At 45.0% G+C, this 17910-nt stretch overlaps 1 protein-coding gene across 3 annotated transcripts in view; it reads right to left on the reverse strand.

Moving 5' to 3' along the window:
• Window positions 1-17910, reverse strand: part of LOC106597086 (anion exchange protein 2) — a 60642-nt gene that overhangs the window by 6109 nt on the left and 36623 nt on the right. For all 3 annotated transcript variants that reach the window (XM_014188325.2, XM_045714460.1, XM_014188321.2), the window contains 13 exons: window positions 12416-12552; window positions 8053-8233; window positions 7597-7732; window positions 7152-7350; window positions 6828-6933; window positions 6355-6539; window positions 5428-5647; window positions 5051-5254; window positions 4713-4861; window positions 4217-4411; window positions 3480-3686; window positions 3264-3353; window positions 3008-3174 (listed from right to left, as the gene is read on the reverse strand). In XM_014188325.2, coding sequence (XP_014043800.1) covers window positions 3008-3174; window positions 3264-3353; window positions 3480-3686; window positions 4217-4411; window positions 4713-4861; window positions 5051-5254; window positions 5428-5647; window positions 6355-6539; window positions 6828-6933; window positions 7152-7350; window positions 7597-7732; window positions 8053-8233; window positions 12416-12552 — 2176 coding nt within the window. The remainder of the gene's footprint in view (window positions 1-3007; window positions 3175-3263; window positions 3354-3479; window positions 3687-4216; window positions 4412-4712; window positions 4862-5050; window positions 5255-5427; window positions 5648-6354; window positions 6540-6827; window positions 6934-7151; window positions 7351-7596; window positions 7733-8052; window positions 8234-12415; window positions 12553-17910) is intronic.

The following is a 17910-nucleotide window of genomic DNA, read 5'->3' on the forward strand; positions in this document are numbered from 1 at the left end:
TGTGTGTGTGTGTTTATGACTTATCAACACCTGTAACAAGTTGTCCAGTGTGGGAAATCCTCACTGGTCCCTTGTTCATAGAAAGACCCTAAGACAACGCATCTCGCTCTCTCCTAACTCCTTCTCTCCTCCACTCAATATCTCTCTCCCTCCATCTACTATCTTTTTATACATACATACATATATATATATATATATGATATATATACTGCTCAAAGAAATAAAGGGAATACTTAAATAACACGTCCTAGATCTGAATGAAAGAAATAATCTTATGAAATACTTTTTTCTTTACATAGTTGAATGTGCTGACAAGAAAATCACACAAAAATAATCAATGGAAATCCAATTTATCAACCCATGGAGGTCTGGATTTGGAGTCACACTCAAAATTAAAGTGGAAAACCACACTACAGGCTGATCCAACTTTGATGTAATGTCCTTAAAACAAATGAAAATGAGGCTCAGTAGTGTGTGTGGCCTCCATGTGCCTGTATGACCTCCCTACAACGCCTGGGCATGCTCCTGATGAGGTGGCGGATGGTCTCCTGAGGGATCTCCTCCCAGACCTGGACTAAAGCATCCGCCAACTCCTGGACAGTCTGTGGTGCAATGTGGCGTTGGTGGATGGAGCGAGACATGATGAGCTCAATTGGATTCAGGTCTGGGGAACGGGCGGGCCAGTCCATAGCATCAATGCCTTCCTCTTGCAGGAACTGCTGACACACTCCAGCCACATGAGGTCTAGCATTGTCTTGCATTAGGAGGAACCCAGGGCCAACCGCACCAGCATATGGTCTCACAAGGGGTCTGAGGATCTCATCTCGGTACCTAATGGCAGTCAGGCTACCTCTGGCGAGCACATGGAGGGCTGTGCGGCCCCCCAAAGAAATGCCACCCCACACCATGACTGACCCACCGCCAAACCGGTCATGCTGGAGGATGTTGCAGGCAGCAGAACGTTCTCCACGGCGTCTCCAGACTCTGTCACGTCTGTCACGTGCTCAGTGTGAACCTGCTTTCATCTGTGAAGAGCACAGGGCGCCAGTGGCGAATTTGCCAATCTTGGTGTTCTCTGGCAAATGCCAAACGTCCTGCACGGTGTTGGGCTGTAAGCACAACCCCCACCTGTGGACGTCGGGCCCTCATACCACCCTCAAGGAGTCTGTTTCTGACCGTTTGAGCAGACACATGCACATTTGTGGCCTGCTGGAGGTCATTTTGCAGGGCTCTGGCAGTGCTTCTCCTGCTCCTCCTTGCACAAAGGCGGAGGTAGCGGTCCTGCTGCTGGGTTGTTGCCCTCCTACGGCCTCCTCCACGTCTCCTGATGTACTGGCCTGTCTCCTGGTAGCGCCTCCATGCTCTGGACACTACGCTGACAGACACAGCAAACCTTCTTGCCACAGCTCGCATTGATGTGCCATCCTGGATGAGCTGCACTACCTGAGCCACTTGTGTGGGTTGTAGACTCCGTCTCATGCTACCACTAGAGTGAAAGCACCGCCAGCATTCAAAAGTGACCAAAACATCAGCCAGGAAGCATAGGAACTGAGAAGTGGTCTGTGGTCCCCACCTGCAGAACCACTCCTTTATTGGGGGTGTCTTGCTAATTGCCTATAATTTCCAGCTGTTGTCTATTCCATTTGCACAACAGCATGTGAAATTTATTGTCAATCAGTGTTGCTTCCTAAGTGGACAGTTTGATTTCACAGAAGTGTGATTGACTTGGAGTTACATTGTGTTGGTTAAGTGTTCCCTTTATTTTTTTGAGCAGTGTATATTATATAACCTTTATTATAGATAACCAACCGCTATATATAGCCTTTAAAAAAATAAAAATAAAAATATATTTAGGTATAAAAAGATAGTAAGTTGTTCCACATAAAGGGCTCAAAACACTTAAAGCAGCTTTACCCAACTCTGTGGAGACCGAGCCTGAGACCGGGTTTGGTCATTTGTAAGTCTAAATTGAATTAATGATGATAGATACCAGTACATAGGAAGTTTCTACATGAGTGCTTTGTAGATAAACAAAACACAATGGTGAGTTCTAGAACCATCACCAGTAATAAACCTAAGGGCCCAATGGTGAGTTCTAGAACCATCACCAGTAATAAACCTAAGGGCCCAATGGTGAGTTCTAGAACCATCACCAGTAATAAACCTAAGGGACCAATGGTGAGTTCTAGAACCATCACCAGTAATAAACCAGTAATAAAGGTGCACAATGGAAAACAGAATCAAGTGGTTTAAGTGTAGTTGCTGCTGCTGCATGCATATTGATAATATCTCCATAATATGAAATAGACAGAAAAATGGCCTGGACAATGTCCTTCCTATTTCATTTGTTTCTTGTATTTATTCAGGGTAGCCCAATTGAGACCCTTTACCTTTATTTAACTAGGGAAGTCAGTTAAGAACAAATTCTTATTTACAATGACGGCCTACACCGGCCAAACCCTAATCTGGACGACGCTGGGCCAATTGTGCGCCGCCCTATGGGACTCCCAATCACGGCCTGTTGTGATACAGCCTGGAATCGAACCAGGGTCTGTAGTGATGCCTCTAGCACTGAGATGCAGTGCCTTAGATCGTTGCACCACTAGTGAACCCCAATGAGCCCCAATGGTGCCCGGAGTAAAACAAATGTTTTATTAACAAAAGTCAGACATGCTTTGTTTCTGTAAAAGAAACCAACGTTTTATTTCTACTTCTGTGAACTTCAATGTCTGTATGAACCCTGCTTAAAGGATGTGTAGTCCTAGGCCTATGTGGTTGTATTCGTGGAGTTATGGGCCGATTCGCATATATTCACTTGTATTCCTCTAAGTACACATGTGGAACTGCATGAAAATCCTTTTTATGTTTGTTTCAAACCATTTTGAAATGTTGACCTTAATGTCACACATTAGCCCCATTTATTTATATAAAAACCAATTGCTCTATTTTACTGTATACCGTATGTTAGATGGGGTCGCAGAGGTGAAGGGTTAGAGGGGTTCCTTACGTGGTGATCTGCGTCTCCATGAAGATAAGGATGAAAACGAGCAGGGCGGGTAGGATGCTAGCACCCATCATCCAGACAGGGAACTGGCCGTCTGAGCCCAGCGGGGGGATCAGCCACCCCCGCTTCTCAGGACTGGTCACCGAGAAGCCTGTGGGCACGCTTAGCTTCTGTATGGGGGGGGGGAGGAAAGGTCAGCCTGGGCTATTCTCACTTCTGATTGGACTCTCTTTATATTTGATCGTGACCTATATTTCACCTGGGTGTAGGTGTCTTTTATGCTGTAGTCCACCAACACCATGATGAGAATCGAGATGGGAACCCCGAAGTCTCCAATCATCCTACGGAGCTGAGACAGAACATGTCGGACTGAATGTGATGTGGTTGCTTACTGCCCACAAGTGTCAAGGCATTTTGAATGATACTTATTTTTTCTTCCCTTGGCCAACACTGTATGGCTCTGGTCTGTACTTACCTTGCCAGGGAAGAAGGCACTGTTCTTGAACTTGCGTAGGTAGAATGCAATGAAGAAGGTTCCAGACATGAGCACCAGCGTCAGAAGGGCTGTGTTGGGCTCTCCTACCACCTTGTCAGGCATGTCGACCACAGTGTGGTTGCATGATGATGATGTCCATGTGCCGTTGACTAGGTAACAGCGTTGAAGAGGATGCTCTTGAAAGATCTGGGTAGGTTTTCATTCAGACAGACAGGCATAGACAGGCAGGCAGACAGACAGACAAACAGGCAGACAGTTTTCTTATGAGTCTCATACCTTCCTGCACCATGACATCTGTGTCAGGTGTGTTGTAGATGACTTCAGTTTCAAATGCTCTCGACGGTGTCATAATGCATGCAACGGTATAGATGCGGTAAAGAGGTCAATGGAACGTAGACCGTGGTGGGGATAGAAGGATGTCAGATTGGCACACATTCAACCAATCTGATCTAACAAAGTGGATATTTGTCAAATCTGTCATGATTGATGTATTGTAACTTTTTTTGCTGAGGGACAATGAGGAGATTTGGGATCTTTCCCCCTTCGGCATCTTTCCCCCACGCATTTCCATGGCATTTCTATTGTTTTGGTCAAGTTCCATTGACCTCGTTACTGCATCTATGCTAGCTATGAATGGCAAACTTGTTAGCCAGCGGACATTCTAACCCAATCAGCTCCAGCCTAGTGTTTATGGGCACTCTTCCTTCCAATCTCACCTTGCCCAGTTTGGAGAAGGTCTCGTAGATGAAGATAAGGGAGATGAGGAAGGAGAAGATCTCCTGGGTGAAGCGTGACACGAAGCGGACCAGGAAGCTTCCCTCGAAGGCCACTATGAGGACCACGATGAGCACCAGCCAGAAGCCAATCCATACCCGGCCCGTCAGATACTCCATATCGTTGGCATTGCAGAACTGCATGACAGAAACACAAGACAAAATGTTGGGTGACGTTCAGAAAGGGTCATTATCATGCGCACATTTAACCATATTCCTTACACCACCTAGGGTTGCACATTTCCAGAAACTTCCCCAAAGTTTGCAGGTTTTTTTCAGTTGAAGGATTTTTGGAATTAGGAAGGAAAGGAATCCTTACAACTCCTCTAAACAGGATTTTTGCAACCAGTTAATTCTTTGTAAATTCTTGCCAGGTGAGTGAACAAGTGCCCAATTTGGGGAGAAGGGGGAGTTAGGAAGAATTAGGCTAGTTGCTCACCGAGTAGAAGGCCTCCTCAAACACCAGCAGGGGTCCAGAGAAGCCCACCACAAGGAGAGGCTGCGCCCCAAGGAGGGAGAATATAACCCCCTGCATTGCCGTGGCGATGATCAGCTCCGACACGCCAATCAACCCCCCCGTTTTCTCACCTAGAGAAGAAGAAGAGGAAGTGAATACCAACTCAAAATGATATGACTACCAATATACTCTATCCCTCTTTTTAGCTTAATTTCGATTCATAATAAAAAAAAATTGTCAGTGCTCAAATATAGTGCCTCTTCTTTTTAACTGTCTCCTTGACTTCCCTCCCTCCCCCAATGGTTGACTGACTGACTAACCCAGTAGTCCTCCGAAGGTGACGGCAGGCGACAGGGCAGCGAAGTAGATGAATATGACGGCGGCCATGCACTGGGGGTTGAGTGCGTCACGTAAGTCACTGGCATATTTGGGGTAGCGCCGTGCGGCATCGCGGATCAGACCCCCAAACAGGCGGCCGGAACGGCGCAGAGGGTCGACCCCAGGTTTGAAGGGCGCCTGCAGAGCTGTGGGAGAGAGAAGGAAAGGGTTATTTGGTGGTCATCCCTCAAGCTCTTTCCTTCAGTATGTGTCTTTGTCACCCATGGCCATGGAATATTTTGGGCTTTTGGTCTGTAGTTTGCCCTCCTGTTCCTCTGTAGTATACGTATGTATATCTGTGTATGTCTGTCTCTATTACCTTTATCCTTTGGGCTCTTTGGCTCTTTGACCTTGAGCTCCTTGCCCTGCTGCTCCTCTCTCTTGCGGAGCATCTCTCTCTGGAAGCGGGCCACCGAGCGCAGCAGCTCTTCGCCACCCACCTCAGACGGCGGCAACACGATGCTGCAGTCCAGGAAGCTGTTGATGGCATTCAGCAGGTCCTGCCGCTCGTCCGCCAAGTATGCCGCCTCATGGAAGTGCTATGGTAAAATAATATCAATAATATATCGTTGCTGTCTGATGAAAATCTCTTATCTCCAAAACAGAAACTTTTCAGGAAATGGAAAAAACTGACATATTTTACCATTAACGAACATACAATCACCAAACTTCAGAAGCTATTTTGAATACATTTCTTGGTCCTAGTGTCATGGAATGTTCAGAGTACATTGAGGGGAGTTACTGATTTCAATAGACGTAAAATAATGAACATTTGTAAAAAATTGTTCCAAGGTTTTCATCAGACAGTAACGATATGCCACTTAGCAGATGTCACTCTCTACAGGAGAGTCACTCTCTACAGGAGAGTCACTCTCTACAGGAGAGTCACTCTCTACAGGAGAGTGTAGAGTCACTCTCTACAGGAGAGTCACTCTCTACAGGAGAGTCACTCTCTACAGGAGAGTCACTCTCTACAGGAGAGTGACTGCATAGTTTTTCGTTGTATGTGCTCCCTGTGGGAGTTCAACCCACGACCTTGGTGTTGCTAGTACCACGTTATAACCAACTGATCCACAACAGGGCAGTATGGGACACCCAACAGTTTAACCAACTGATCCACAACAGGGCAGTATGGGTCACCCAACAGTTTAACCAACTGATCCACAACAGGGCAGTATGGGACACCCAACAGTTTAACCAACTGATCCACAACAGGGCAGTATGGGTCACCAAACGGTTAACTCGCCTTGTCAGACATAAGTGTGGAGATGGAGCGGCCAATCTGGTGGTAGTCAATGTTGGCGATGGGTGGGCCCATGAGGAGGAAGAGGAAACGCACAGGAACAGGAACCTCCAGCACGGACTCCAGCAGGACGGCTTCCTGCAGACGCACAAACGCCATGGAAGGCTGCTCCAGGAAGGCCACGGCGCCTGCGGGAGACAGTTATTACATTTAATTGAACTTGATGGATTATTTAATTTAGGATGATCGGACTATCAGACTCAGTGGGGCTTTTCACTTTCAGATCCGGTGTGTTAGACTAGAGTACAATTGAAGCAAAATCCTAATGGAGGATCATGCAAAAATGCATGCTTTAATACAGATATTAATAACAACAACAAAATGTTAATCTACCATAATTGACACTATCGGCTCACCCACCAATGTGGGAACGTCTGCCTCATAGCAGGAAATGTGAGTGAAATAGCAAGGCGCACCTACGAGGACGACAGTGGCCTCTGCATTTTCCGGAATCTTCTCCAGCAACTTGAGCTCATGCTTGGACTTGGACCTGTGCATGCCCAATATGGGAGGATTGTCCTTCTGTTGATGAACACTGGAGTTTAGACACCAACAATACGCACACATTCAGACAAAAAAAAAACATAAAACACTCACCCAAGACAAGAGGGCAAAGATGAATACACACACACCACAAACACAACTCAAACAACACGTTAATACACAGAGCTCGCAAAAACGCTCAGACACACAAACATCCCGTACACAGAGACACAAAGACACATCCACACTTCCAAGACCTCGCTCTTCTCCACGTCAATGCGGGAGTCTGTGAGGGTGCCGGCAGTCCCTCCTCCATCCATGAGGGGGTCAGTTACAGAGGGTTCGGCTTGGCCTGTGTGGTTGCTGCTGTTTTGGTGGTTCACCATCAATGAGACCAGGCTGGCGGCAGAAATGTTCCGCGTGAAAGAGCTGTGTTCCTTCTCATCGCTCGGGTGACTGCGGGTAGAGAGAGAGAGAGAGAGAGAGAGAGAGAGAGAGAGAGAGAGAGAGAGAGAGAGAGAGAGAGAGAGAGAGAGAGAGAGAGAGAGAACGGCTGAACTGAGTTTGTGTAGTATAACTAAAGTAATACCTGAGTTTGAGAAGTGACAAATGATGTAAATACATACCGTGTGTCTATGTTAGTGACAGACTGTACGTAGCAGGGTAGCAGGTGGATCATAGACAGCTAGAGGAGAGACATACCTGTGTTTGAGTAGTAGGGCTCTGAGGACATTGGCCCGGTCCTCTACTTTGATCTGATCAGAGATGATCATCTGCTCCACCACCTGATGGGCGATGCCAGGCAACGTCTTCTGCTTCAAGTCCAGCAGCACCGCACCTAAAGAACACACCCCCAAAGTTTCCATTTAACACAACTAACTATTTTGTTTTCTTGCCTTTGTCCATCCCTTTATTTTATTCCCCATTTTTTCCCCTTCCTCCCCAATCTCTCCCTTCCTCTTTATCTTCATCTGTACTTTTTCTACCTCCCCCTCACCTTTCTCTTTCACCCTCTCCTTTCCCAACCCCCCCTTCTATTCCCAACTCCTTCTCCCACACCTTCTATTCCCAACTCCTTCTCTCCCTCCTCCCCCTTCTATTCCTCACTCATCCTACCTTCCCTCCCTTTCTTCCCTCACTCTCCCCTCTTTCTCTCACCGTGGGAGATGGTCTTTCGGAGCTCCAGGAGACTGCGGAAGGAGAGCGAGGCGACGTGGGGTTTTCCCCAACGGTCCGTTTCCTCTTCCACGTCCTCCTCAAATTTGATCCAGCGAGCCGTCTCCCGCCACTGCAACTCCTGGTTCTTATCCATCACCAGCTCGTTTAGCTCTACAAACACCTGGAAGAGAAGTCACACATACAATATAATATAGAAAACTATCTCCATAATGAAAACCTCCTCTTGTACCTTGGATCCTGTTCCAACAGCCCTGCTCCAATCATGCACCTCTGCACTCAGCCCTCTAACAATCCAGATTGTTAACCACTCCCTCCAATCTGGACACCTGCATTTAAGACCGCTGTCATCAGCCCCCCCTTCTGAAGAAGCCCACCCTGGACCCGGAAGTGCTGGCTAATTACAGGCCAATATCCAATCTTCTCTTCCTCTCCAAAGTGTTGGAAAAAGTGGTTGCTGTGCAGCTCTAAGACCATCTCAATCAGAACAACCAATTTCTGAAGTTCCAGTCAGGTTTCCAGCCGGCCTACAGCACTGAAACAGGCCCTACTCAAGGTCACCATCGACGTACTGATGGCGGCTGATGCAGGCTCTCCTTGTCCTCTGATCCTCCTGGACTTGAGCGCAGCGTTTGACACTGTCGACCATCCCAACCTCCTGAAGCGCCTCCGGGACACAACAGACTATCTGGACCAGCTCTGAGCTGGTTCCACTCCTACCTCTTAGACAGGACTGAGTATGGGTCGTTAGGTGGGTCCAAGTCCCGCTCCCACCACGTCACCTGCAGTGTCCCACAAGGATCTGTTCTTGGACCTCATCCTGTTTGTTCTGTACATGCTCCCCCTTGGACTACTGCAACACACTCTTCATCGGGAACCCTGGCAGGAGTCTCCAGAAGCTCCAATACATCCAGAACAGCCCTGCCAGGATCCTGGTGAGAGTGAAGAAACATCACCCCCATCCTGGCATCTCTGCACTGGCTCCCCGTCTCAACACCATTACACCACCCCCATCCTGGCATCTCTGCACTGGCTCCCTGTCTCATTCAGGATTGAATTCAAAAACCCTCCTGTTGACTCTGCAGTGTATTCATGGCAATGCCCCTCCTTATCTCAAAGAACTGCTCTCCCTCCATAACCCCACCCCCACCGTCAGGTCAAGCAATAGCCTGCTCCTCCACGCCCCCACGCCCCCAGCTCCGCTCTTCAGGGTTTTCAGCTCGACCCCCCCCCCTAACCTCTGGAATGCCCTCCCGGACCACCTGAAGGCACCACAGACTCTCTCTCTTTCTGTTGATATCTGTGCTCCTTGGTGTCCTTGTCACTTGTAACGTCAGTGTTGTTCTTTGTCAACAACTGACAAAAATATTTATATATACATATTTGTTTTATTTTATGCACTTTGAGATGATTCTGTATAATGAAAAATGCTTTACAATTGTAATAAATTATTATTATTCATTATTATTATTATTATTATTATTAGAATACAATAGAATGGTTCTTTATTTGTTAATGGGCATCGATAAAACAAAAACATTGCGACTGTGTAAATGTTAACTTTGCTGTTCACTTCCACGACTCTGTGAAGTCCAGACAACTGCTTGCTGATTGTCCATTGGGCCAGGTATGAATGTTCTGGGAGTCTTTTTACCTACCTAAACAGTTTGAATACAATGGGAAACCCTTGATGGCTCATCAGCTGGTCATCATGTACACCAAGTTGAGAGCCTGTGAGAAGGTCTGCGAGAGGAATTTTCTGCATGCAGTCATATGTGTCATTCTACCAATAGAGTGCATTTTGGGTAGTATAATTAAAATTTTTTTTTTTACTTGATTTTAACATTCTGTCATAAACAGCACATGTTCAACTTCATAAAAACATATTTTCCCCATTTCAAGAAGGGGCAACTGAATGCAAGCTTCACAAAATTTTAAATAAATGTTTTTATTATTTATATATATCATCATTGATAACTGCATCGAGCATAACACGGCAACCATGTCACCCATAGATAGATAAGCTAGAAATGTTGTAACAATTAAAACATTTTTTTTTAGATATATATTTTTTCAATTGTTACAACATTTCTAGCTTATCTATCTATGGGTAACACGGTTGCTGTGTTATGCTCGATGCAGTTTTCCACCACAAAGCACCAGAAAATGGCCGAAAAGTGTAGAAGCAGCTCACCTGCATTTACACTATGATTTGACTATTATATGTAAAAAAAAATATATATAATAATTTAAAGGAATTGTTTCACCATATTAAAACGAGTGTTTGCGTAACAAGATTGACCTTAAAATTACAGACAGATGTAAATTAATTACTAATCACATGAAATAAATGATCATCTTTAGAAAGGACTTTGTCAAAGCAAAAAAATAACTAGGGCTTTACAACGATGGTGCAAACTTGGGAGAAATCTTGGTTAAGGGGGTTAAAATCAGAAAAACATGACGGGGGACATGTCAAAATGAAGATTTTTGGCAAGTCTTTATTTATTTATTTTATTTATATTTAACTAGGCAAGTCAGTTAAGAACAAATTCTTATTTACAATGACGGCCTACCCCGGCCAAACACAGAAGACGATGGGCCAATTGTGCGCCGCCCTATGGAACTCCCAATCACAGCCAGATGTGATACAGCCTGGATTCAAAACAGGGACTTTAGTGACACCTCTTGCACTGAGATACAGTGCCTTAGACCGCTGCGCCACTCGGGAAATCAGATTTTTTTTTTTACGTCCATGTGCTTTATATTAAAGGGCACAACGAGAATCACACACACGCGCGCACACACACACACACACACACACACACACACACACACACACACACACACACACACACACACATTTTCCCATTTTAGGTAACTTCCTACTCATGTGTAACATAACCACCCAAAAATGTGTACATTAGACTATACTTGCATACGTGTTTCTATTGTTATTGCTGTGAATCCTGAAGTTTTCCTATCCAAAATAAGTGTTGTATCAACCAGACTATGTTCTAATGAACTTAGGAATGGTGCATGAAGATATTAGGACATGTATCCAGCATGCATCAACTCTCTGCAGGTAGCTTAGTGGTTAGAGCGTTGGGCCAGTAACCAGAAGGTTGCTGGATCAAATCCCTGAGCTGACAAAGTAAAAATGTATTTTTCTGTCCCTGAGCAAGGCAGTTATAACCCTCTCTTCCCCTAAGGCTGAAGATGTTGATTATGGCAGCCCACAGGTTAAATGTGGAAGACACATTTCAGTTGAATGCATTCAGTTGTACAACTCACTAGGTTTCCCCCTTACAAACACACCATGCTGTATAGGCGTGGTGTTAGATTTTTACTTAAACTTCTATCTGAAGGCTAATACGGCAAGTCCAAAGTGACCTAGGCTAAAACCGGGTTGTGCTGGTCCAAAACCACCCTACCTTCTGGTGCCGTGCCATACGACCCACGAACTCCAAGCGAACCATTCTGTCCAACAGAGATGTGGATCGATACACAACCACTGGCTGGGTGAGCGGAGAAGCAGAGATACGAACAAATCTGACAGAGCAGCCTTACCTTACACACACACACACACACACACACACACACACACACACACACACACACACACACACACAGAAGAGAGTGAACTTTACCTGGTTACCCTAATACAACAAACTTAACTCCCTGGCTTACTTCCTAGAGCCCCCTTGTGTCGTGTTACCTCTCCTCTTTTTTCTTGTGGCGTGTGAAAGTTGTCCCTTCATTCATTTCTAACGTCTCTGTCTTTCTCTCCCACCTTTCCCTAACTGACCTATGTACCAAAGCAGGGAGTTGAAGTACAGGTGACACATTGACTTCTTAAAACCAAACTCTCATCATAATAACGACTTGACATGTGCTACTCACACGTCAGTGCCTGTTACTTGTCACCAGCAGTAATTCTACTGGCCTACATCTCAGTAGGGGGTCGAATCAAAGTGTAATAGCATACGACAGTGTCATATAAGTCTACTGTATGATGGACCTAAGGCACTGCATCTCAATACTAGAGGTGTCACTACAGACCCTGGTTCGATTCCAGGCTGTATCAAAACCGGCCGTGATTTGGAGTCCCATAGGACGGCGCACAATTGGCCCAGCATCATCCGGGTTAGGGTTTGGCCGGGGTAGGCAGTCATTTGTAAATAAGAATTTGTTCTTAACTTGCCAGGTTAAATAAAAAATGCAGGTAAAGTGGTAGCAAAACAACAAATACTGCCACCCTGTCTACCAAATGAATGTTCAAGCAAGGAAAGATATGTGGAATTGGGCCATATAAACCAGTACCCCTCGCCCCCCTAGTACCCACCTCATGTGGGGTACGATCCAACTTGCGGCTGCGGGCACTAGGCTCCTTGTGGTCCTTGTTGATGTGCACCACCTGACCCTTATTGCTCTTCCTGACCAGGTGACGGCGAACTGCAGGCACATCCTCGAACCTGTGGCCTAAGGGACATGGGGAGTGGGGAGCGGGGACAGAGAGAAAGAGAGATGGAAAGAGAAAAATAGAGTGATAGTCATTTTCTGGTCCCAAACTGATTTTCTGTTTGTTAAGTCATCAGATCAGACAAATATATATATTTTTTTAATGACAACATCAAAATGTCTGGGATAACGTCATATTATGGATGTTATCTGACCAGATTACAATAGTTAAATATGTAATTTTCTGGTCACTAAAATGATGTCTTAAAAACATCATTTTTTACAATCAGAATACAATCAGACCATCACGTCACAAAAGAGATCAGATTAACTTCATTGCAGCTAGTTTTGCTTCGCCTCAGTGTGTTTTAACAATCACGGTGAGAACACACTCAGATTCCCACGGGAGTACTTTTCTCGAAAACAACATTTCAGGATTGGCTTAACAATAGGAACGCTTTCCAAGGACTCATGGTGTGTGAGGCTAGTGAATAAAGATCAACTCCACCCTCATTAACTAGCCGACTTATTGCTTTTTTTCTTATTTTTTTTTACTCACTTCTCACAGTTTGACAGCCATGAATCTGCCTCTATTTGAGCTAAGATAATGGTTATGTTGGCTAACCATTGAAACAAACATTTAGAGCAGTAGATCTGAATTACAAACTTGCAAATAAATGCAAGAACTTTAAACAGGCAGTCAAACCCAAAGAAAGATAATCAAACGTATTACATTATAAATTATAACAATCTCATAATAATTTAATTATATATTATATCATGGATACTCACAACAAATCTTTCCTCTGACACAAAGAAAGGCGCAGTTGCAACCTTTTTGACTTTCAGAACACAGCAACAAACCTTGCTTCACTTTGGGGCAAAATGAATGATTGTTTTCCAAAAGAATGGCGGATGAGCACACACCACACACACACACACACACACGACTTTTATCTGAACATGAAACAAACAATGCAAAACTAGGAAAGTAGTCCAGTGGTGGGCAGCTTTGGGCTCTTTGAAAATGCTCACATTCCGTCGGTGCACAGTGGGATGGACAGCATTGTTTGCCTGTACACAGAACAATCAATTCCATATTGGGATCAGATTTAAGATAACAAATGCAAATTGACTGTGGAGAATAGGCTTTTTGTCTCTAAATATTAGGGTTTTGTAAGCTTTTCATCAGGGTAAGGACAGACATAAAAACATTTATTGGTCAGCTTTATTTTCAGTTTTAAGCTTTATTTCAGTTTTTCTTTCATTTTCCCTAGAGGTGATATCATTTGGATGAGTTGTCCAGTAAAGTTACTGACAAATACCTTAACATACAGCCAAAGTGATGTTTACGAGATGTTTAATAAATTAATAGGTTAAAATCTGAGTAATTCCACCATGTTAAATAAAGGTTAAAAATATAAAAAATAAATGTAAATGTCTAAATAATGACATAGATACAGTTGCTAGTGAAAGTCTATACACCCCTTGCACATTCTTCACATTTAAAACTAAATTTAAAAAAAGGATTCAATTAGATTTTCCCCCAACCTACTCTACATTTTCAAAGCGAAAGAAAATGTATAGAACATTTTCAAAATGAATTAATTGAAGATGTATTGATTGTGTATGTTTTCACACCCCAGAGTTAATACCTGGTGGAAGCCCATTTGGCAGCCATTATAGCTGTTAATAATTTGAAGAATATTCTTCCAAACTTGCACAACTCTTAGGGCAACATACATCCATTGTTTTTGTCAAAATTGCTGAAGCTCAGTAAATTCGGTTGGGAATCATTGATAGACAACAATATTAAAACCTTGTTTCTGTTTTCAAGCCGATTTCAGTAAGAACAGAGTAGACCACTTAGCACCTCTTGGAAAGCCATTATGGTGTATCTTTAGTATAAAACTTTGAGTAATTGTCCCACAGAAAAAAATTGAACTCTATCCCAAGGTTTTCAGAAGACTATGGCAGGTTTTCCTCTAATGTTTAAGCTGGGCTTTGCTCCTTTTCAAATGTATTTTGATCCTGACAAACCCAAGTCCCTGATGGTGACAAGCATACCCATAACATGATGCTGCCACCACAATACTTGAAAATACAAAGGGATCAACAACATTGCATTTACTCCACATTATTGGCCTGTATGACAAAGTGAAAAGAAGCAAGCCTGTGTTAAATAATCCACTCCATATCATCCATTCTGTTAGCAACAAGTAACATTGCAAGACAACATGGCAAATAAATCTACTTTTTGCTGATCTCAATTGCAACCTTCATTTGCCACTGAATTACCGCTCCCTAACACAGATTTTAAGGTTATCTTTGATGAACAAGAAAGGACATCACTCTGGTGAATAAACTTAACTTTATGACTACTGTTCCCCGGAGGGAAATGAGATACAACACAACTATGGAGAGTCGTTCTTTCTCGACTTCGATTGAAGAACTCAAAATCAGGCCTGACAAGGCTCTTTCCACAGGTGATAACCCTGTGGCACGGATTCATTCCTTTAATTCAGTATCCCTCTTCACCGAGAGCCCAAAACTGGGCGGCGCGGTGCCTCGTTTCCTTCAGGGAAAAGTAGTTATAGTCGTAACGTTACGTTCCAATTCAGTCAGTACTCTCGGTACAACACAACTATGGGGGAAATTAAAATCCGGGCCCAACTAATACCAAATGAAAACGGCCCATGGCAGACCACCCAGACCTCCACCTCGCAAGATGCGGTAGTCTGGGTGTTGTGCACACCGCACGCCGCCTAATGACCCTGTCCTGTCCCAGCTGTAAACACGCTGTGTGGGCTACACTGGGAACAGTGACATCCAAGCGATGAAACCTCTCAAAAAGTGTGAAGTGACGCACAGCACAAATATCCCCTACTGTTAACCCTTTCAATAACGGCCCAAGACGCTGCCGGACCCCTGGTGGACTGGGAGCGTACACCGTTAGTTAACCCTTACCTATTTCTACTATATGCCAGGGAGATAGCTTCCATAATCCAGTGGGATAGACGCTGCTTAGAGAGTGTCCTGCCTTCAAGCTGGATTAACAAAACAGACAAGAAGCTGGTCACTTAACCAGATATCCCAGGACCGCTTAATGTAAGCGCGTAAAGCTCGTACTGGACACAGGGCATGTAACTGCCAGTGATTCTCAGAAGCAAATGGAAAAAAGGCGAAAAGGGAAATAGCTCAAAGCTCGAGACCTATAGGACATAGTCATGACCATTGGAACAAAGGCCGCATTAGGACACAACATACAGGAAGGGTGTACGGATAACGGGTGGAGATCCCTCAACGTGTTTAGCCGAGACCAAAGCCATGAGCGAGGAGTTTTTTTTTTTGTAGGAGAGGATCTTCAGATCCATAGACTCCAGAGGTTCAAAGGGGCCTCACACAGAGCATCCAAAACCAAAGCTAATATCCAAAGTGGGAGCGCGATAGGTCTAGAAACAAGTCTGAGGACAGCGCACACCCTTTTAGGAACCTCACCGCCAGGTCACAAGCCATCAATTCCCACATAGACGTCATGTTCACTTTCAAAGTGGAGAATGAATAACCCTGCTCAAAATAAGCTCCTGTAGGGACATTGAAATGTTCCCCAGAGCACTCTGAAAAGGATTCCTTCATTATTCCTTTATACGTTCCTTTGTTATTGCACCAAAGCTCCAACGCCTGCCACTTAAATGCATACGCCGTTGCAGACGAATAGTAGCCAAGTCCACAGACCCCAAATCTCTCTGGCCGAGGATAATCAAGGAGGGCTGTATGCATTTAAGTGGCAGGCGTTGGAGCTTTGGTCCCAAAATAAAGGAATCGTGTTCGTGAGAGTCTCCCCTTTCCATAGAGTGGTCATAATAGTTTGTAGACCGATTTTCATGGTCTGTTTTTTTAAACTTTTACCTCTTTGTCTCCCCAATTTCGTGCTATCCAATTGATAGTTACAGTCTTGTCTCATCGCTGCAACTCCCGTACGGACTCGGGAATGGCGAAGGTCGAGAGCCATGCATCCTCCGAAACACAACTAAACCAAGCTGCACTGATTCTTGACACAATGCCCACTTAACCCGGAAACCAGCCACACCAATGTGTCGGAGGAAACTCCGTACACCTGGCGACCGTGTCAGCATGCATGCGCCCGGCCCGCCACAGGAGTCGCTATTGTGCGCCGCCCCATGGGTATCCCGGTCACGACCGGCTGTGACAGAGCCTGGACTCGAACCAGGATCTCTAGTGGCACAGCTAGCAACTTGACAGACAGCTTTTCATAGCTCTGCCACCTTTCACCACAGATGCGGAAGTGTGATATTGGCGGATGTGGTGGATTGAGACGCATCTAATGCAAAAAAAAAACATATCTCTAGCTTAAACTGACGGATTCTGATGGGATTTTAAAAAATGATGTTACTTAAATTGTGTCAATCGACTCTAGGGGGTTTAAACATGGGCAAGCGTTCAACATACGTAGTGCTTCCACAAGAAGCATGAAGCCCCCTTATGTGCACAAGGGGCTCCGGCAATGGCTGACATGGTATCCCGTTTGGCAGTAACCAAACGTAGGGGAACTGTTGTCACAGTAATGTTTTTGTGGAGGGGCGCACTGATCGCTGAAAAGTGGGAGGGGTTATATCCTTCCTGTTTGGCCCTGTCTGGGGGGGTATCGTTGGATGGGGCAACAGTGTCTCCTGACCCCTCTTGTCTCAGCCTCCAGTATTTATGCTGCAGTAGTTTATGTGTCGGAGGGCTAGGGTCAGTCTGTTATATCTGGAGTATTTCTCCTGTCTTATCCGGTGTCCTGTGTGAATTTAAGTATGCTCTCTTTAATTCTCTCTCCTTCTCTCTTTTTCTCTCTTTCTCTCTCTCTCTCTCGGAGGACCTGAGCCCTAGGACCATGCCTCAGGACTACCTGGCCTGATGACTCCTTGCTGTCCCCAGTCCACCTGGCCGTGCTGCTGCTCCAGTTTCAACTGTTCTGCCTGCGGCTATGGAACCCTGACCTGTTCACCGGACGTGCTACCTGTCCCAGACCTGCTGTTTTCAACTCTCTAGAGACAGCAGGAGCGGTAGAGATACTCTGAATGGTTGGCTATAAAAAAGCCAACTGACATTTCCTCAGGTGCTGACCTGTTGCACCCTCGGAAACCACTGTGATTATTATTATTTGACCCTGCTGGTCATCTATGAACATTTGAACATCTTGGCCATGTTCTGTTATAATCTCCACCCGGCACAGCCAGAAGAGGACTGGCCACCCCTCATAGCCTGGTTCCTCTCTAGGTTTCTTCCTAGGTTCTGGCCTTTCTAGGGAGTTTCTCCTAGCCACCGTGCTTCTACACCTGCATTGCTTGCTGTTTGGGGTTTTAGGCTGGGTTT

This window comes from Salmo salar, chromosome ssa03, assembly GCF_905237065.1.
Source record: "Salmo salar chromosome ssa03, Ssal_v3.1, whole genome shotgun sequence".
NCBI lineage: Eukaryota > Metazoa > Chordata > Actinopteri > Salmoniformes > Salmonidae > Salmo > Salmo salar.